General features: G+C 34.2%; 1 protein-coding gene across 1 annotated transcript; it reads left to right on the forward strand.

The window, feature by feature from the left end:
• The first annotated feature begins 226 nt into the window (after window positions 1–226).
• On the forward strand, window positions 227–2,095 carry LOC143231535 (uncharacterized). The gene is made up of 3 exons (XM_076466057.1): window positions 227–370; window positions 869–967; window positions 1,372–2,095. Exons 1-3 carry the CDS (start codon window positions 362–364, stop codon window positions 1,804–1,806), a joined length of 543 nt encoding a protein of 180 aa, XP_076322172.1. The 5' UTR covers window positions 227–361; the 3' UTR covers window positions 1,807–2,095.
• Window positions 2,096–22,035: the final 19,940 nt, after the last annotated feature.

Raw genomic sequence — 22,035 nt, forward strand, 5'->3', positions numbered from 1 at the left:
TTATTATGCTGGTAAATATATTAAAGCTACTAAGTATACAAAAACATTGACAGATTCGTTCCTGATCTTGGTTTGATAAGGTTAAGCGTAATAAAGCGCCATCGTACTATTAGCTTGGGGGCAAGGCGCGGCTAGACAATGCTTATCAGCGTGTGTCAAATGAGAATGAAATTCCTATCAACAGTATCAGGCTTTCGGCTCAAGTTCATACCAGCCCCCACTTAACCCAGAATCACGGACACCAGGAAGGAAAATAACAGTGATAATTGATATAAAAATGACCGAGCTCTGGAGCTACACAACAGATCAGACACCTTGAGTCAACTGTTAACTGTCGGGTAACATTCTCTTTCTATAAACCATGATTAAGGTAAGGAAACCTACATACACGTAATATTCTATAAACTGTTCGAATAACACAGAGCTGCTTGGAAATTGCGATTGCTGACTTATTCTTATTCGAATTTTCCAATTCATAGCTTTATCATCATAACTGACATTAAAACTGATATATATAAATTAGACATAATAGTTTACTAAATTATATTATGGAGGGAGATATGTACGACCACACTATGAACGATATAAAGGGGTTACACTCTTGTCCATATTTATGACATTAAGATAAACAGGTTTAAGTATTTCCTTGATACATCTGCATATTTTTTTCAATCAATCGTACTGAAGTTAGGAAGGTGAGAGTGAAAGTCAGTATTACAATATACACCCACTATATGTGTCTGTGTTATTAAGAAATGGATTATTTTATTTCCACTGGTTCTTTCACTTTGTTTTCTCATTCTAACATCAGATTGACACTAGTGTGTTAGGCCTCAATGTTGATGTGTGCTAATTATTCAATTTCCAGATTGCAGTTCTCGCCATGTGTGTGGTGTCAGCCACTTGTGGATACGTGTCACCGTATTCTTACGCTCCAGCCAGATACGCCTATCAACCAGATGTATATGTAAGTAACAATTCCCAGTCATTATTATTATTGATATTTTTTAGTTTTGGTAACGATATTAGCTGCTTTGATATTGTACCTCTCCATGTATCAGTGATTCACTTTAGCTCTGTATTAATCAATTCGTATTTTTTATTTTTCAGTTACTAAGGTGTTATAACGAATCGTTGTTGATTGCAGTGAAAATTAGTATCACTACAGTTTTTGGTCATTATTACTTGAATGATAAAATCAATAATTAATGCATTATTATTTAGCTTTAGTATCCTAATAAAACTGTTTAATGATCAGGTACAATCTTATACATTTTCTCCCTGTGTGTTCTCTGTGAAGATTTGTTTATTGGATAAGTATTAAAATGTAAATTTCACAAGTAAGAACTTAATAAAATACGTTCTCCACAGGCCAAACCACAGCCATATAACACCGGCTACGACATCCAAAACGAGTACGGTGACCGCCAGTGGCAACAGGAGCAAGGTGACGAGTACGGCAACAAGCAAGGTTCCTATGGTTACAGGGATGCTTATGGTATTAGTCGCCAGGTGGATTATGTTGCTGACAAAGGTGGTTACCGAGCTAACATTAAAACCAATGAACCTGGTACCGCCAATCAGAACCCTGCTGACGTCAACATCTACTCCGACGCTGCACCTGTGAAATATGACGCACATCCTTATGGCTACGCTCGTCCTGCTGCCTACGCCTATGCTCGTCCTGCTTACGGCTTTGCCCGTCGTGGCTACGGCTACGCTAGACCAGTCTACAAGTACGCTAAACCTGCCTATGGTTACGTTCGTCCTGCTTATGGCTACGGTCATCGTCGTGTCGCTTATTAAAGCCAGAGAAAGTCTACCAGTCATACATACTAAGTACAACTATACATGGAAGAACACTACTGATTTATGTTTGTCAACTGAAGCCCGGGTTAAGCGGTATTCTTCTTGTCGTAAAAGAAGTTAGCGGTTTATATAAGTTTGTGCTTTATACGTGTCTAACGAAGGAAGAAGTCCTGCCTGCAGTTGGAAAATGATAAAATATATTATCCACTGTAAGCATGTCCTGTTGTAAAATGATGAACATTTCTTTCTGTAGCTGTTGCATGCTTGCTCATTGAAAAATTATATTATAGTAATAAACGTTTTTATTTTGTTCTTCATATCTTGTTGTGATTATTAGAACTAGATTATAATCGAAAATATCCCTGAATTATGTTTTGTTGTTAAAAAACGATTATTTCGCTCGTATATTCATTAAAAACGAAACGCAAGTTTTTTCCCCAGTTACAATAATAACATAATACAATAATTTCATATGGAAACAATGCTTGCACCTTTAAAAGTTATGGTTTCAAAGCAGAAAGTTTAGAAACCAACAGACCTAAAATTTGTAATGAAAACACGTTGACTGTAAATGTTTGTTTTTATATTTCTATTCGAAATCAGAGGCATGTAAAAATTTTCCTGTAACTAATTTGAACTTTTAGGCTTATATATATTTATCGGGTTAATTCTAAGATTTTAGAACATATATCATAATATGGTAGTATCAAGAGAGTGTGTTTTCTTACAGTAAAGCTACATCGGCCTATCTACTGAGTCCACCGGGGGAATGAACCATTCGTTTTAGCATTGTAAATTCGTAAACTTACCTCTGTACCAGCAGGGGGACAATGAATATTTATTTGTTTTGAATTAGGCACAAAGCTACACAATGGGCTATCTGTGCTCTGCCCACCACAGGTATCGAAACCAGGTTTTTAGCGTTGTAAGTCTGCAGACATACCGCTGAGCCACTGGGGGGCAGGGGACAATGAAAAACACGCGTCGTCCGCAGGTAATAGAATGGTTAATTGTACAACACGTGCTTAATATTTAGTGAAAGGTTCATTCAGTTTTGCTGGTTTCAAGACACAAAGCAGCCTGTCAAATATATTACAATGTGCTGGTGCACACAGCGGGATAAATTCAGAGAGACTCTTCCGACCCACCTGAGGGGCCTCATACTCTGCAACAAAAGGGCCAGGAGAGGACTTTTATTTGCAACTGTTAGACAAACAGAGTTTATAGTGAACAAATAAATATTACAACTAATAATTGTGGTTAGTTAAACAGAACAATATTCGTTTTAGTAAATAATTATAACAACTGAAATTAAAGTAACTGAATAAAGTTTGAACACAATAAATAGAATAGTTAAACTTCAACAAGGTTTTCTTTTTTCTATATTACTTACAATGTTTATATCGTACACAACAATATCCGTATAATTAAAGTTATAACAACTGAAATTAAAGTAACTGAATATAGTTTGAACACAATAAATAGAATAGTTAAACTTCAACAAGGTTTTCTTTTTTTCTATATTACTTACAATGTTTATATCGTACACAACAATATCCGTATAATTAAAAGTTATAACAACTGAAATTAAAGTAACAGAATATAGTTTGAACACAATAACTAAAATAGTTAAACTTCAACAGTGTTTACTTTTTATTTTACTTACAATGTTTATACTGTACAGAACAAGATCCGTTTAATTAGTTATAACAACTAAAGTTAAAGTAACAGAATATAGTTTGAACTCAATAAATAGAATAGTTAAACTTCAACAATGTTTGCTTTTTCTATATCACTTATAATGAATTGATTCAACCTTTGCATTCACCTTATTAAAAGTAGACACCAATTTGATAAAAAAAACTATAAAACTTTACATATCTATGAAAAAGGTAAAAACTAGACAGTCTCAATATTTTACAAATAAACAGATGTCTAAAGGGAAAGTTCTAAATAAACAGATGTCTAAAGGGAAAGTTCTAAATAAACAAATGTCTAAAGAGAAAGTTCTAAATAAACAGATGTCTAAAGGGAAAGTTCTAAATAAACAGATGTCTAAAGGGAAAGTTCTAAATAAACAGATGTCTAAAGGGAAAGTTCTAAATAAACAGATGTCTAAAGGGAAAGTTCTAAATAAACAGATGTTTAAAGGGAAAGTTCTAAACGACCAAAACAACTTAAGCTCCTTCCCACCTCTTACGTCATTTGCTCCTTGGCGAATGTCAGTCATTTTCGGTTTTTTATTTAAATACAAACCCTACTAAAAACCTACTTACAATCTACCACAAGATTCTGTATCGTTCGTATGTTTTGTTTCTCGACTTCTGTAAAGCTTTAACTTTGGTAAAAAGTCTTTATCAGCACTACGTTCATATGCTACTACCTACAAAAACAAGGTTTTTCATAAAGCAAGTATCCAGATCTAAAGCAAGAAATAAATACCACTGATATTGATGTAAACTCAGTTACAGTTATTTAACTTGTGACTATCCGGAAGTAGACCCTAAATACCTCCATTCGTTCCTCGGGTGAACCATTGTAAACGGCTAACAAATACCAACTTTTGGTCGAAGCCCAAGAACGCTTTTCGATTAGTGAACACGAATCGACGAAAGTCTCTACTTTCTCCAGTGTCCATTACCGAACTCTCCAAAGCTGCATGCCTGGTTTGTGACCAACTAGACAATAATCCTGATCTAAACTCTGACACCACCGCTCTCAAGATGACCCCAGCCGTCACTGTTGAATGCACTCCAAACTCAGTAAGACAACTGTAGGTAACGAGAGAACTTCGTCGTTTCTTCCCCACGACGATCTTCATCCACTTATACCGTCTACCAAGAGGAGGGGAGAACACCAAGTGTTAACACCCTTCAGGGTATGCTACACGCCGTAGCCCAGCTTAGCCTTCAGTGGAGTCAAGCTGACCACTCACGTAGCTGGAGAGTGATCACCTAGTGAAGACCTCGTTATTCGAAGTGTACCATTCAATATCTTCATCAATAAACTCTCAGGGAGGGGTAGTTAGCCCTATACTCTTCATCATGTATGTAAACAATATGCCACTGAAGGATCCGAATCATGGATTCTCTTCACAGTTCGCAGATGATGTGGCAGTCTGGAAAAGTGCCGCAACACCCACGATAGCAGCCACTAACATACAATCGCAACTAAATAGGATAAGTGAATACTGTCAAAAATATAGAATAAAAATAAACACAGCAAAAACACAACTCGTAGTCTTTACGAAATTGACAAAACACAAAAAACAACAGCCAGAATTATATATGAATGGCACACTAGTCTAGATTGCCCCATCGGCAAAATTTTTAGGTCTGACCTATGATTCAAAACTAACTTGGATCAATCATATAAACGAAATTAAAAATAAAGTCTGGCGAAGAACTAACTATGCTAGGAGTCTAACTGGTAAAAACAATGGAACATCTACAGATAACATACTAAAAATCTACAAAACATATATTAGACCAGTAATAGATTATGCAGCTCCAGCATGGATAACTGTAACCAATAAAATAATTAAAACCAAACTACAAACAATCCAAAACACACTCCTCACAACTGCATACAGAGTTTGAAGAACTACATAATCTTAATTCATACACAAATATTCGAACATACCAACCATACCAGATATACTCCTACATATTACAATAATGTACTTTAATAAGAATTGGATGAAAAACGAATTACTATGCGAACTAGACAGGTACCTCATACATGATGAAGCTAGTCCTAAATATCTCTCCCCAGTTAATTTATATTTTAAATATAAAAATAAATAAAAATATATATTAAATAATAATAATAATAATAATAATAATAAAATAATAAAATATATATACATATATATATATATATATGTATTAAACAATAAAAAAATGCCACCAACAAACTTGACATTCTGCTGATAGAATAAAATAATCACTATATATGAGCCACAATACATGGACATTGCCCTGAAAAGGATCAAAATAATATTCAGTTCTACAATTATAAATACCAATCCGACAAGAACATAAGTACGCGGAGGAGGAAGAGGTCATAGAGAACCTGACCCTCCAGGGTATGAACTTTTTTTACCCAAACATCGACAGAGATTCGATCAATAAACTACGCACACATGGAAACAATAGCAGAGATAGGCTCCTACATGGTACAATAAACTATTTTGACAAAAATTGGATAAAAATGAACTAGTAAGCAAACTTGACAGGTATTGTTTAACATGATGATGATAAACCTAAGCAGCTTTCCCCAGTGGATATATATTTTCTAAATAAATAAATACAATAAAAAAAAATAAAAAAAGTAATAAAAGGCCACCTATTAACTAGACTCCACATTAGATTAGGGATTAATTACAAAACATTGAAAGGTGTTTTTTTATGTAAAAGTTTTAGAGTTAATACTCTGATAAAAGTGCAAATACCCTATGGAACTATAAGAAAAATGTTTTATTTGCACCAAGTGTATGTGTAGATTGTGCATGGACATTGCCCTGAAAGGGGCCTAAGTAAGTGCGGGTTACTCTGACCGTACCATATATTAATACACTTGACAGTTGTAAAACCAAAATTTGAAGGAAAAGAAGGAGGAAGAGGTTAACGAAACCTGACCCTCCAGGGTAGCTTGACCCTCCTGGGTAGATAAACATCAATACCCAAATACCCATACAGAGAGAGAGCGATCAATAAAGTAAAGAAGGAACTGGAAACTCAGGTCATTAATCCAATCAAGCTTGACCGCATCAACTCTTCAAGCACTGGACTCCCCACACCACTTGTCAAATTCACAATCACCGATATGAAGAAGGCCGACGAAATTCTCACCTCCGGTATTTCACTTTTCTTGACACACCATCAATTATAAACAGCAAAACTCCGTGAACCAAGAGTAATACAATGCTTCAAGTGTTAAAAGCTTGGCCACACTACAATGGCCTGTACCACAACGGTTTGATGTATCAAGTGTGTTGGGCCACACCCAGTAAACGAGTGTAAATGCCCTCCAACTACAGAACACGTCACAACACTATCTTCAAAATAGGTTAAGTTTGAAACATCTGGCTGGTACAGTGTTATAGTGAGACTGCAGGGTAATACTGTAGAGTTTTTTTTTGGAATTTGTCGCAAAGCTACACGAGGGCTATCTGCGTTAGCCGCCCCTAATTTAGTAGTGTGAGACTAGAGGGAAGGCAGCTAGTCATCACCACCCACCACCAACTCTTGGGCTTCTCTTTTACCAACGAACAGTGGGATTGACCATCACATTATAACGCCCCCACGGCTGAAAGGGCGAGCATGCTTGTTGCGACTGGGACTCGAACTCGCGACCTTCGAATTACTAGTCGAACGCCTTAACCCACCTAACCATGCCAAGCCTTGTAATACTGTGGGAAAAAACGCCCTTTGTAATAAAGTTGAACGAAGCGTATTTTAAGCATAGCACAACAACAAATAGATGTGACGAGTGAATGATCTGCTAGCTACGTAGCATCGCCATGCACAGTGTGAATGATTGTTCTTTTGGACAATGTAGAAAATTATGGCATTATGTAGCTTTTCGACTCACTTGTAGCCTGTTCTTTTTAGTTTGTTTCTGGCAAATATTTTACATAAGTAGTAATTTCAGTAATTAAGCAGAATAGTTTCAATTGAATCCAAGATAAATGGGAAGTAAGAATACTTACAAAGGTAAGTATAGTTGTAAGAAAAGGATTGTAGAAAAATATACATATATAAATGTATACTTTATTGACGCGACTGTAGATTATTGCATAGTGCTAAAATATACAATAAGTCTGAAGTTTACTTTATTCACAGGATTGCTGCTTACTAATAACTGGAGTCTTTACAGCGCTATAAAAATTATTATTTGCTATGCTTTCTCAGAATGTTATAAAACAGAATGTATATATAGCAATATCTTGAAGTCTATTATTTCATATTTCAAGTAGAAGTAGTTAGTATTGAAAGGTTTTGCACTTCATACTGTCGTCACGTCCCTTTAGTTGTATTATTATACGACGTCATGATACAAACATTGATTTTAACACCTTTGGTGTAGTAAACAGACTAACTGAAAAGAAATTAGTTTTCATTTTTTATGCAGTGCAGTCCGCCAGATTCAGCTTGTTTATGTCTGTATCTCTAGACGTATAAATAGCATAATAATCTTTATATTTTCAGATTTTACTTTAACCCTGGTTGCGAGTATTTAAGCTACGAACAATGTAAGCACGTGATTTACTTCTAATATGATGTATACACATATGATTTTACTTCATAAACATGCTCAAAATTATTTTTTATTAAGTAAAAATGTTCAAAATATAAAATTAAATTGCATTACATTTTAATTTCGTTTCTCATGTTTATTACTATGCCACATATTATTTTCGACAGAGAAAAAATGGACACACTTTTAAGAACAAATACGGAGATAGCCGTTGCATTGCTGACAGAAGCAGAGTATTAATTATTATCAATTACATCTAATTGTGGGTAAGTTGTATCCTTATACTGTAATACATTTTAGATGGTAATTGGTAGGCCATAGCTGTTCAGTATTACAGCAAAAGCGGTTTCGGTAAAATTATTTTATATTCTTGTAACTGTAATAATTAAACTGATACTGCTGTGTTTTTATTTTAATATAAATTATGTTGAGTAAAGTCGAAAGTTTTATACTTAGGCTTAAAGACATATCTAGCACATATTTCGTACTTTTTTATCTAGCGTACAAGACCAGTCCAGTGACTAACTCGGATACTGATTAATTTAGTTGTAAAAAATCAGTTCTTATCTTCATATGATATAAATTGGTAATAGTTAGTAAAAATGTTGCCATTGTTATATGAATTAGTAATATAGGGGTATTAATTTTGGTTTTGTCTTAATTGTCGTCAGATAACATCGAAATGATTCCATTGAAAACAGGGATGAACTTATAACAAACATGGCTTAATGTCTTTCTTATTAATAAAAACAATGTTTTGGAAAATTACACCTGTCACTGTCAAATTGTGTTAGTAACAACGCAACGTAAGACACCTTATTAATTTGCATTATAACTGTAAGTAGAAATATTACTTTAAGCTATAGGCCTGGCATGGCCAAGTAGATTAAGGCGTTCGACTCGTAATCCGAGGGTTGCGGGTTCGAATTCCCGTCGCGCCAAATATGCTCGCCCTTTCAGCCGTGGGGGCGTTATAATGTGACGTTCAATCCCTCTATTCGTTGGTAAAACAGTAGCTCCAGAGTTGGCGGTAGGTGGTGATGACTAGTGGCCTTCCCTCTAGTCTTACACTGCTAAATTAGAGACGGCTAGCACAGATAGCCCTCGAGTAGCTTTGTGCGAAATTCAAAAACAAACTTTAAGCTATTTTATAAAATCTTGACTTATGGTAACCACAATGACAAAGATGATTATTTTCCAAAATTAAGATAAAAGTTTTATTGGCCAATCTTACCGGAGGATTGAAATTAAAAAAAAAAGAAAGAAAATGCTACATGAATGTGTTGTTGGTGAGCGGTGATGAACGTTCGTGCCTGCATGCGCTTCTGAATATCAAAATGTGATACAATGTTACGGCTATTATCACATCCGAACCTAAATACGTACGAGGGCTGTTCAAAAAATACGCGGACTGACGTCATAAAACAAAATGTACCTTATTTAGAAGTTACAGGTCTGGGACCCCTTCAAAGTACTCTCCTCCCCAACACACACACTTATCCCAACGGTGTTTCCTCTTGTTGAAACAGTCCTGGTACGCTTCTTTTGTAATGTCCTCCAGCTCCATCGTCGCATTTGCCTTAATCTCGGGAATCGTCTCAAATCTTCTTCCTTTCAAGGGTCTTTTGAGTTTGGGGAACAAGAAAAAATCGCAAGGAGCAAGGCCAGGTGAGTAAGGGGGGTGGGGAAGAACAGTGATCGAGTGTTTGGCCAAAAACTCACGAGTTCTGAGAGCTGAATTTCGCAGCAACCCGATGCATCTTCAATTTTTCGGTCAAAATCTCGTAACAAGATCCAACTGATATCCCACACTCTTCAGCAAGCTCCCTGACAGTTAGACGTCGATTTGCCCGCACTAGGGTGTTGATTTTGTCGACGTGTGGGTCGTCAGTTGACGTGGAAGGACGTCCAGGACGCTCATCATCTTCAATGGACTGTCGACCATCCTTAAAACGTTCATGCCACTTGAAACATGCCGTACGCTTCATAGCAACATCACCGTAAGCCGTGTTAAGCATAGCAAAAGTTTCAGTCACAGAGGTTCCAAGTTTAACACAAAATTTCACAGCAAGTCGTTGCTCCTTCAGGCCATTCATTCTGAAATCCGCCAAACGAAAAAATCGCACTTCACTTAAAACCACGTAGCTAATACACAAATGAAGATATCTGCAATCGGGAAATGGCGTCGTAATCAGCTGATCTGTGCAAACCTAGCGACACCAAGGGAATTCCTCTGGAACCAACTGGAGCCGCGCAATTCAAACAGTCCGCGTATTTTTTTAACAGACCTCGTATATACTTTATAGCTTTGTATACTACCTGTGAGGAAACGGTAAGATTACAGATTTACAATGCTAGAATTCGGGGTTCGATTTTTACAGTGAACAGAGCGCAAATATCTGATTATGCAGCTTTGCACTGAGAAAGCAACAACACAAATCTTTCCATAGACTTATGACATTCGTTAATAAGTATTTACTTCAATCCTGAGAAAACTGAAAAAAATGTGAAAGCAAAGTTGTAGCTTTTAAAACGAATGGGGCCCGGCATGGCCAGGTGGTTTTGGGTGGTGATGATTAGCTGCCTTCCCTTTAGTCTTACACTGCTAAATTAGGAACGGCTAGCGCAGATAGCCCTCGTGTAGCTTTGCGCGAAATTCAAACCAATTCAGTTCAATAAAACGAATGGGGAGAAACATTCTGCTCATACATATTGTTTAGTGTGGAAGGTACAGTTTGGAGGTAGATTCCGAAACTCGTATAACCACGCATATTTATGTTATCAAATACTTAGCATAACTGTTCCAAAAAAGTGTTATAAAAATTGCTCGATTACTTAATATTAATCATAAATTAAAAAATAACACATAACAGCCTTAACTTTTCATTTCCAATATATCAGGCTCATAATGTTTAGTCACAATAAAATTATTATACAGAAGTTCATACTAACTCCAGCAAATATATTTTATCCGTGTTTTCTTTCAATACTAACCTAGTCATTAATTAGTGCTACCATTTTTGCGATATCAAATGATTGTTAGAGTATAAAATTATTATTACCTCTTTCAGAAGAAACAACAATATAGGATGACAGTGGTAAAAGTTAAACTACCCAAAGATCCAATGCAGAAGAAATCCATCACTTACGATATCTTCTGTGGGTGTGAATTCCAATAAATTGAAGAAAGAAATAGACTAACAGAAAAATAACAGACGTTCAAAACTAAATAATACTGATCTATCTTCAATAAAATAATACTGATAGTGAAATAATAAAATAAGATTAATAAATTCATTTTGTCACTTGTCTTACTTGGACTCACAAACTTCTAATTTTTTAACGACACTATATCTTTAGTTATGTCATTTAGTCACATTGTTTTTGAACTAAAGTCGTCTTTGTATTCACTAAATATTAACGATCGACAGTTTTCTTTTTTCGGTTGGAAACCATTTTTCAAAGAACATATTAATTTTATTTCAGAGATATGTATTACGTCACTTAAAAGAAAATCTTTATGTTTGTCCAGAAAATCATGAGTTATCCAAAAAATAAAATACAATTTTAACTTCCCAGATATTTGAAAACAAACTCCATAAATAAGTCTGGATAATATTACTTCTACATTTTTTATAGATGTTGAATGAAATACACATCGTGGCCATCGCATCTGTGATTAGAATTGTTAACAGGTTTATCATATATCTTGTCTTCACTTTTATGTTTAAGAAAGTTTCGCACACACCACTGATGTCTGGAACGAGAAGGGTGTTTTTCATTATGAAACATTTAACATTTTTAAAGTTCAATTCAATCTTCAAACTACTGTCCCTCAGCTGGAAAACACCTTCTTCAGTGTAAATTAAGTGAAATGATGTCACCTTTAAATGTCAAAAATTACTTATTCGACCGGTTAACTCTCAGTAAAAACGTTTAATTAATGACTCTTAGCAAAGTAGACATTCGATGCTTAACCTTGTTGTGCTAATTTTAAATGTTATTAATTAGTTTTTCCCATTAAACCGTGGTAACTGTTCAGCCTTATATGTATGGCCAGTTCGTATTATTAAATGATCTTCGGGGATTATATATTTATGGTTTTATTTTTATTCAATTTCGCGTAAAACTACATGAGGGCTATCTGAGGGTCGCGGGTTCGAATCCCTGTCACATCAAACATGCTCGCCCTTTCAGCCGTGGGGCGTTATAAATTTACGGTCAATCCCACTATTCGTTGGTAAAAGAATAGCCCAAGAGTTGGCGGTAGGTGGTGATGACTAGCTGCCTTCCCTCTATATTCACCAACGTCTTGTTTGAATAAGGTACATATATATAGAGAGAGTGAAATAACTGAAAGCCACATGTACTACAAATTGCTCTTTTTTTTCGTATAAATTTGCGCGTGCCTTCTTTTAACTGCACTTAATAAGTTGATAGCACTACTCTCTAAAATTTGACCTGCAAATAGTTTGTGTTAATATCTAAATGGTTTATTTAATCCTTTTATTAAACCCTTAGGATAACATTTCGTATTTAGCGAATACTAAAAATTTAAGGTTTTAGAAAAATACCAAATAAAAATCATTTTAAAAGAATTTCATAATTTTCATATTGAAAGCAAAAAAATGCATTTTTAGAGTAAAGCTTCCTAGGGGACATCTGGTCTTTATGCAGCAGGAGTAATCCAGCTCTAAATTTTAAAGCAAAACATGTGAGAGAACCACAATTATAATAAATATTAGTTAAAGTTTTTCAATTACTTCAAATATTGAATTCATCGGAAGGTCAAAGGTTAGTTTACAGATCTATAATTCTAAAATGTAAGCTCAATTTCCCACAATAGACAGAGCACAAATAGTCCATTGTGTAGCTTTGCCATAAAAACAACAACAGTAAGCAAATGTTGATATGTAATAAATATAAATAGTTGTATTAATTTATTGTTTTTGTATTGTGAACTATATCAGTTTCTAAAGTGTTACTGGATTTTGTTTCTTGATCTTTCAGATCTAGTATGGTCTAATGATTAGATTGTTTGATTCGTTATTTGTAGTTACGTTCGCTGTTGCTGTATTATAGTGAATTTATTATTATTAAGTTTAATTCCTCTCGGTGGGCTGAGCAGATAGCCCGATGTGGCTTTGCTATAAGAAACACACACAAACACACAAAATAAGTTCAATAATAAATTACGTTCGATTGGAGTTAAAACCTTTAAAGTATGATTATAAAAAAATATATTTAAACCACTTTAAAGCTATATGATTATTGATAATACAGTGAACTATCTATATAAATATAGTTAATGAAATGAACAGTATTAAATTTTATGAAGTAGATAAGAATCAATTACCACCACTTAAAACATTTAGATTTCTAAGGATGATGAAAGTGAAAAAAAGGCGGAATACAAAGAATAAATATTTTTAAGTTAGATAAAATTATTGTTTTCAATTCATATTTTAAAACAAATACTGAGCTAAAGTCAAGCACGATTTTGCTATTTGTCTTTGAAACCTGTATAAGATCTTTTTTAATCGTCACTTTATGAAGAATCTTTCTTAGAGCAATTTTTTTGCAACAATAAGTTACTCGGTGGTTCACTCGTAAGTTTAAAGACTTATCAAGCTCAGGCTTCAAGCCCTGCAGTTGTCAGAACGTAGATTGTGTAGCCTTTTTTCAAAAATAAATGACAAAAATAAGAACACCTGGTGGTGAAAGTCTTAAATGAAAATTTCTCATTTTTGTATTTACTAAACGAATGGAGAGCTTACAGTGTTCTTACTATTATTATTATTATTCATCTTATTAGATTACACCACAAACAGTAGTTTAATATTTTTTTTACTTTCGAATATTTACATAGTTATTGATAATGGAGAACTATAAAACTACTTCTTCTTCAGGTAATGTTGATAAATATTAACAGATGGCAGCACACAAAGTAAATTAATTGTATGATTCTAAGTATTTGTGAAATACAAACATGTCAAAATCAAATAAATGTGTCATAGACTTTTGTTGTTATCGCTTACTCATTTCGTTGGATCAAACAATTAAGTTTTACACATGGTTTCGAGTTGAACACTTAAAACATATAATCACATATATAAGAATGAACAAGTTCTAAAATAATATACTCAACTTTGGGAAGAAAGAAATGTCAATAAAAAAAAACAAAAAACAACCTCTACAACGCAGTAAAAGGATAAATAAAATTATTAATATTATATTTGTTTCAAGGAAAACCACTGTAGCAAAATAATGTCACTCACACCTTCAGTTTATTATATAAATTATGATCAGTCATGAGTTCTGAAATGAAAATTATTTCTTCTTCTTCAACACCCTACGTCATATTTAGATGACCTACCCAGTATTGTCTTAGTTATCACTTTTAAGTGAATCATAGAACTAAGGTTTTAAAACTGTTTACGAACTATAGCTAGAACTCAAATCAAAATGTTTCACTCGTGCAGAGCCAATGGTACGTTTGCTCGAACATCTAGACAAGGCAGGCCATCAGCCACAACACAATAAGAAAATCGCTTTCTGTCGATTCTGAATTGCCACAAAATTAGAGTACATATTTTAAGACTGACTCCAATGTTTGCAGCCGCAACTGATCATGGAAATAAACAATAAAAAGATATTACGTAAGATCAGAAAATATGACAGAAGCCCAATGAGGTGCGATTTATTTGCAACAAGGAACAAACATTTCCCTTGTAAAGGTGTCAACAACATATAAGATTGGTTTTATTTCCCGATAAGCTTTACTTCACCCTGCGGTTAAGGCGTATGTTTATTTAAAAAGAAACTGGAACCAGATCCACCACTATTTTCATAAAAGAACGAGGGTAAATGACAGTGATGTAAGTAGGATGTGAACATACATACTTGGGGATCTACTGACTTCTGCACCTTGAAGAATGGTACCATTAATAACAGCTGTTGTAAGGACCACATTCTACTATCCTTTGTGCTACCATATACACTTACAATTACTCCTAACTTCAACCAAACCGATGATAGGGCACACCTTACTTGCTGCGCTTGGAGAAGAAAGTATTGACTGAATAGCGTTATGTGCTTGCTCAATTACACTTCAGTCCTATTTTGGATACGTGGCTTATCCAATCAAATGACTCCAAACTCTAAACAAGCCCTTTTTTCAAAAGTATGGTTAAGAATATCTCAGGGCTTTATCAAAATACTGGCTTTATTTTATACCAGTTGGTCTTAGGTTCATATTTCATCTTTATTTTGTTACCATACCTAGTTTTGTGAAAGGTAATACCTGATTCATTGAACTGATCAGGTAGTTGTGTCTTTAAATTCAAGATCAAAGGTCTACAAAAAAAAGTAGAAATGTGTTTTATTTTAGGATGATTTTTAATCATCCTTCTCGACAAAAATACAGAAACAAGGTAGCCCTCGTATACCATTCACAGTTTCCTGTTATCGCGCGAAAAACAAACAAACGATATTCCAGTCAGTAAACTTCAGGCGATGGAAACCAAGAGTCTATAAATAATGGAAATGTGCTGTATTTTAGGGACTTTTGTTTTAATTTCTCTTTGAGCAGTCGAAAGAAGTACTTTGGTCTAAGCCTATAGAATATTTTTGCAATATTAGAACTTATGTTAGTGGAATATTTGATGACGAGAAATCTAGCTGTCAAATTTAAATGTGATGAAAGAACTAGTCTAGTTGTTTCGAAAAAGTGGGATACGTAAATAAAATTGATAATATTTTAAGGATTTAACCAAATTGTTGAATCGTATTCAAAACCCTTCTGACATTAGAGAAATAAAATCACAAAGATATATATGTGGGAAAGGTGTTCGGTCCAAATCAGAAAGTATTACCTAATACATTCTGTCAACTGTTTTGTTTTTGGAGCGCTGAACCATAAGGAAATCGTTTATTTACATTAATTAACGAAACATATGGAAAGAGACACATGCTAGATTTCTGATTATTTTTGAGTATGTTTAATTTACATTCAAGACGTTACGTAGAAAAGAATGTATAGTAAGTAAAGAGAATATGTAACATGTAGGCATAACTAGTAGAAGTGATTAAAATGGTGTATATTATGTCTTATAAAAACTACCAAAGTAAGAAAAAATCGAATTTAATACGTATATGTAATTTTATGTGTGTATTAACATAACATTCATATTTGCGTTAAAATATCACGACATAGCAAACTTACAAATATTCTAAATAACTGTTCTTATGGAATTTAAACGTTAAAAACTTTTGTTTTCTGAAATGAAATCAAGAACAGAATAAAATCATTTTATAAATAATAGATCTATATATATATACCATATAAATATCATAGTACCATTAGTACAGTGATAGTATCAAGAAGTATAATATTGGTATTACATAATGTTACTGCTTGTTAAAACTAAATGTAAGTTAAATAAAATAAAACTAAACTAACCCATCTATGAATGTTTTGCACAATAACTCTTTATTGTCCTAAAAATAAAGTAATTATTACCTGCAAAAGTGTAATTTGATAGTTGAAGTGTTTTGAACACACTGCCATTACTTAGAGAACACGTGCATCAACTTATCAAAACTCAGATCCTTTGCTTTCCGAACCTCTATGTTTTAACTTTGTAAACTTCATCTCTAGACTAAGTCAACTGAAATAGAATCCCAAGTACTCGGGTTCCTTTTGAAAAAAACACACCAAAAACAATAAGTTAAATACAAATTCCATTTTTAATGATAATTAAAAAAGCTGAATTTTCCGACGTTAATGAATTTTGAAACTAAACAATCACATTTTTTTATCTCAGAAGTAAAATTTATGATGAGGATCATTGTGCAGCCATGGTTCCCAGATTGACTATTTTTCTTTACTTATTATTATTACTATTTCTTGTTTTAATGAAAACAGCCCGCTATGCCAGATAGTCAGTATGCCTGACTCGCAATCTGAGAGTAGCGAGTTTGAATTCCCGTCCTATCAAACACGCTTTTCTTTTCAGCCGTGAGGGCGCTTTTCATGTGAAGGTCATCTCCACTGTTGTTGGTGAAAGAATAGAACAAGAGTTGGCGGTGGGTGGTGATGACAAGCTGCCTTCCCTCTAGCCTTACACAGTTATTGAAGACAGTTCTCGGGTAGCTTTGCGTGAAATTCATAACAAAACCTTTCATGACGGTTGTTGTTGTTTTTGTTTTGAATTAAGCTCAAAGCTACACAATGGGCTATCTGTGCTCTGCCCACCACGGGTATCGAAACCCGGTTTTTAGCGTTGTAAGTCCACAAATATACTGCTGAGCCACTGGGAGGCCCTCATAAAGCAGAATAGTTGGAGTAATATCAACGATATTTAAAACCATTTCTCTCTTCTGACAGTTTTAAGAACTCAAACGAAGTTTCTCGTTGTTTGGAGCACGAGCAATAATAATAAATTTATTTTTGAATATCAGATTATAAACTTTTATTTCTAAACAAAACTTAAAATACTGATTATTATGATTATAATTTTGAGTTTCAAGCATATTATTATAAAAGAACAATAACAAGTACAGATCTTTATTTCAAGCTTATAATTTACGTAACATCTGTATGAAAACAAAATTTGAGAAAGATTTTATTTTATCATACATATAAAATCACAAGTACTTTTAAAGTTTTACGTAAATAGTTTGGCCACATCCAAAAATGATTTTCTTATTTATTTCTTTGATAGAAAGTTGTAACTGTTCCTAATTTATCAAACTATTTAATTTCGTTATATATCAATCAATGTAGAAGATTCCTCATGACATATCGGTGAATGTTCCTTCCACGTTAAAAATCGACTTCGTTGACCGTCCAGATACGTACAACTTGAGATTAATTTTAAAAACAGGATATCGTCTGCAGTATTTCTTCAGATATGAAGATCACATTTCATCATTAAAAATAACAAATATAATTTATTAATTTACTCGTATTTGCTGCAAGCAAGGTACATAGATTCTACTACAAGGAAGTTCCTGATATGAGTTAAAGAGATTCCAAATTTAAGAACAACGGATAAATCAATTCTATTGGTGTACTATCCCAATAGTAGTGATGTAACTGACCGTTCTTATTGTTTTAAGATCATAACAGCGGTGAACGTTGAACAAATCTTCAGTATACATACACAAAAAATACATACATACATTCATTGGCCACTTTATTAGGTACACTTGCTCTTTAACGTAAATAGCCAAACAGCGAATCATGCGGTTCCAACTAATTATATAAAGCATGCAGACATGGTCAAGAGATCCAGTTGTTGTTCGACCAAACATTAGAATGGGAAAATGTGTGGCCTAAGTGACTTTGACCGTGGAATGATTGTTGGTACCAGACGTGGTGGTTCCAGCATCTCAAAAACTGCTTACCTACTGGGATTTTCACGTACTACAGTCTCTAGGGTTTACAGAGAATAGTGCAAACAACTGAAAAAAAAAACATTCAGTGAGCGCCAGTTCTGTGTGGTGTGCGAAAACACCTTGTTAATGTGAGAGGTCAGAGGGGAATGGTCAAACTCGTTCAAGCTGACAGAAATACCACAAATATTAAAGTAACCACTTTTTACAACAGTGGTGTGTAGAAAGGTGTTTATGAACACGTCGAACCTTGAAGTGGATGGGCTACAGCAGCAGAAGACCACTCCGGGTTTTACTCCTGTCAGCTAAGAACAGGAAGATGAGGCTACAGTAGGCACGGAATCACCAAAAATGAAATATTGAAAATTGGTTAAACGTCACCTGATCTGATGAATCTCGATTTCTGCTGCGAAATGCAGATGGTAGGGTCAGAATCTGGCGTAAACAGCATGGATCCATGGATTCATCCTGCCTTGTGTGAACGATATAGGTGGCGGTAGTGGTTTCATGGTGTGGGAAATGTTTTTATGGCGCACATTAGGCCCCTTAATACTATTTTAGCATCATCTGAACGCAAAAGTGTACCTGAGCATTGTTGCTAATCATGTACATTCCTTTACGGCCACAGTTTACCCGTTTTCCAATAACTACTTCCAACAGGATAATGCACCATGTAACAAATCACGCATCATCTCAAGTTGGTTCCACGAACGTGACAGTGACTTCATTGTACTTCAATGGACTGCACAGTCCCCAGGCCTCAATCTAATAGAACACATTTGAGATGAGGTGGAACAGGAGATTCGCAGCATGAATGTGTGGCCGATAAATCTACAGGAACTACGTGATGCTATCGAGTCGTCATGAACCAAAATCGCTAAGGAATGTTTCTAGCACCTCGTTGTGTTCATGCTGCGAAGAATACAGGCTGTTCTGGTGGTAAAATGGGGTTCTACCCGGTACTCGATACGTAATCCTTATAAAGTGGCCGCCGAGTGTATAAAGACACTAAAAAGTTACCAATTCCAAGGTTTACGCCAAAATTAACCAGGTTAGTCCTTTTTATAAATTGCTATTTCATTCATAACTGTTATACCTTACCCATGGCCCAAGAATGCGAAGATAGATTTTGATATAAAGAGAGGCCAATAATGGTTCCTCGGATCCACAGCCAGGCACTTTAACAACTGAATCATATCCGGGCTGAAGGTCCATGAAATAATGATTTGATATTTTTAATTTTGAAACATTTGATAGTTCTTGTGGTGAAATTCGCATATAATAATGAAATGGACTTATCATTATTTGGACTTTTTTATGGTTGCTTTATCTTGTTTGCGTCGTAAGTTGACATATATCTCCCAAAATCCGTTTACGACAGCTGTAAATGAATTGACAGAGTAGAATGTTAGTCAACATCACTGACCATCGCCTTTTGGAATATTCTAATTGAATTGTTAGTTTTATAACGCTCCCACTGATTTAGCGTGGTTTGAATGATTGGTCGTTTAATTGGAAGTTAGCACAAAGCTACAGATAGGCTATCTGTTCTATGCCAACCAGTAGTATAGTGGTGTGAGTCCGCAGACATATCGCTGTGCCACTGGGAGACTTAAATGTGGAGAACAATATTTCTGTAATGAAACGCGAAACACAGTCCAGCACATTAGTCATGCCCGACCCTAATTTTAAAATAATATGTTATTGTGCTAGGTTAGGTTCTACAACTGTCGAATATTCTCAAGAAACAGGTTTATAATCGATTTGGCCTGAAGTAAGTTATTAGTTTGCTTATTTCTTCTAGACATTAAATTGAAATACACTTCTACAATGTTCAAGACGTGTGCGAAGCTAACTTTAAAAATACTTTTCAAATAGATCACGATTGTAGGCCTGACATACGTAACGAAGTCCAAGATCGTTAAGTTACAATAGTAATTAGTCTTTTGGCATTACTGTCGTAACTCACGTTAGTGTCAAAATTATAAAACTGAATGCACTATGTTTCCTGTCTTCTCAATAAATTTTGTTCAGCATTTTCAGACAACTCAGTAAAAATGAAGAGCTAGATTTTTTTATCGGATGAATACAAAATGGAACTGAACAATTTCAATATGTAATATGTTAAACTGCTCGACCTAAAACAAAGTGATCTGTTTTGAGTTATTCGCTGGCGACCTTGAAATGCTCTCTCCTCTCCTTTATTTTCACAAGACAACATTCATGAATTGTTTTAACGCTAAGAAAACCTACTCCGTCTGCAAACTCTACTTTTGTTTTGAGTTAGGATAAGGAATGCTCTCAAACTAATGAACTGCAAAAGGATAGATTATCGAAGATTTCCCTGAAAACACTCCAATAATTTTGTCTGATTTAACATAAAATAAAAAAAAATCAAACAGTCAGAGATAGGACCACTACTGTACCACATGAACAGCAACTAATCTTTGGGATTCTTATCAAAATAAGTTAACTACAAGAGAGGTTTAGAAGATAAAGGATAGAATATTTCTTATTACTTGTTTAAGAATTAAGCTACTCCAGAGCAATTTGCGCTAACTGTTCTTAATTGTGAAGTGAGAAATCAGGGAAAGGCAACTAGTGAACATAACCCACCGCCAACTCGGGGGGGGTTACTCTATACCAGTGAATAGTGAATTAAATGTCACGTTATAACGCCCACACGCAGAAAGGGCGAGCATGTTCGGTAACGAGATTCAAACTCGTATGTTCTCTGTGACCTATTGACAACTGACATGATACCAACATATATAACATTTGTGAAAGTGATTAATCAACAACTTAATGTTCTATAGATAAAGAATAATTAGTATAGTACAATGTAATACAGTAATTCTATATAAAAAATGTTCGATAGCGCTCCCATGTGGAGAATGATTGGTTCAGCACTACCGTCAATTACTTTTCCTCTTGTATCTCTACAGATGAAAAGTAATTAGAAGATGGTTGATTCATCAAATCTTCTAGATAATGGATGACGATTTAATTCCAGTAGATGAAAAACAACTTTATGTTTGTCTGAAGAACCGCTGATGTGATGTTCTTAACTCACTATACAAGAAAAAAATTATTTAAGATAGAATTAAGGAAGTTGCTATGATACACTTAGAAATATAAAATGTAACAAATACATGCCTCACTTTCCTCAGTTGAGATAATCATTGACATTATGTTATCTCAAGTGAAAAAATAGATGATATGCCAGATTTAAAATATAATATCATTAATATGATTTCCTTCTTAGTGAAATAAGATGTATATTTGATATAAACGTTCAATTGTAATAAAAATATCTTTGTATAGAGATTTGAATAAAAACTTAGAAATAATTAATATGATAAATTAATGATGATTTCTATTACCATTACATTTTATTAAAAATAAGCTACGAACATAGAACTAAAAAAGTTAACAAGTTCATAATAAAGGTAGTTTAATATAGTGTTTTAAGTAAAATATACAGTATTATAAAACAAAAAGTACACAGTATTATAAAACAAAAATATACAGTATTATAAAGCAAAAATACACAGTATTATAAACAAA

Source organism: Tachypleus tridentatus, chromosome 11 (genome assembly GCF_004210375.1).
Source record: "Tachypleus tridentatus isolate NWPU-2018 chromosome 11, ASM421037v1, whole genome shotgun sequence".
Lineage (NCBI taxonomy): Eukaryota > Metazoa > Arthropoda > Merostomata > Xiphosura > Limulidae > Tachypleus > Tachypleus tridentatus.

What these genes read in the sequence shown, in the direction of transcription:
- LOC143231535 (XM_076466057.1), top strand. An exon ending in CCTATCAACCAGATGTATAT is followed by an intron (nt 968 to 1,371) that starts GTAAGTAACAAT and finishes CGTTCTCCACAG; the next exon opens with GCCAAACCACAGCCATATAA.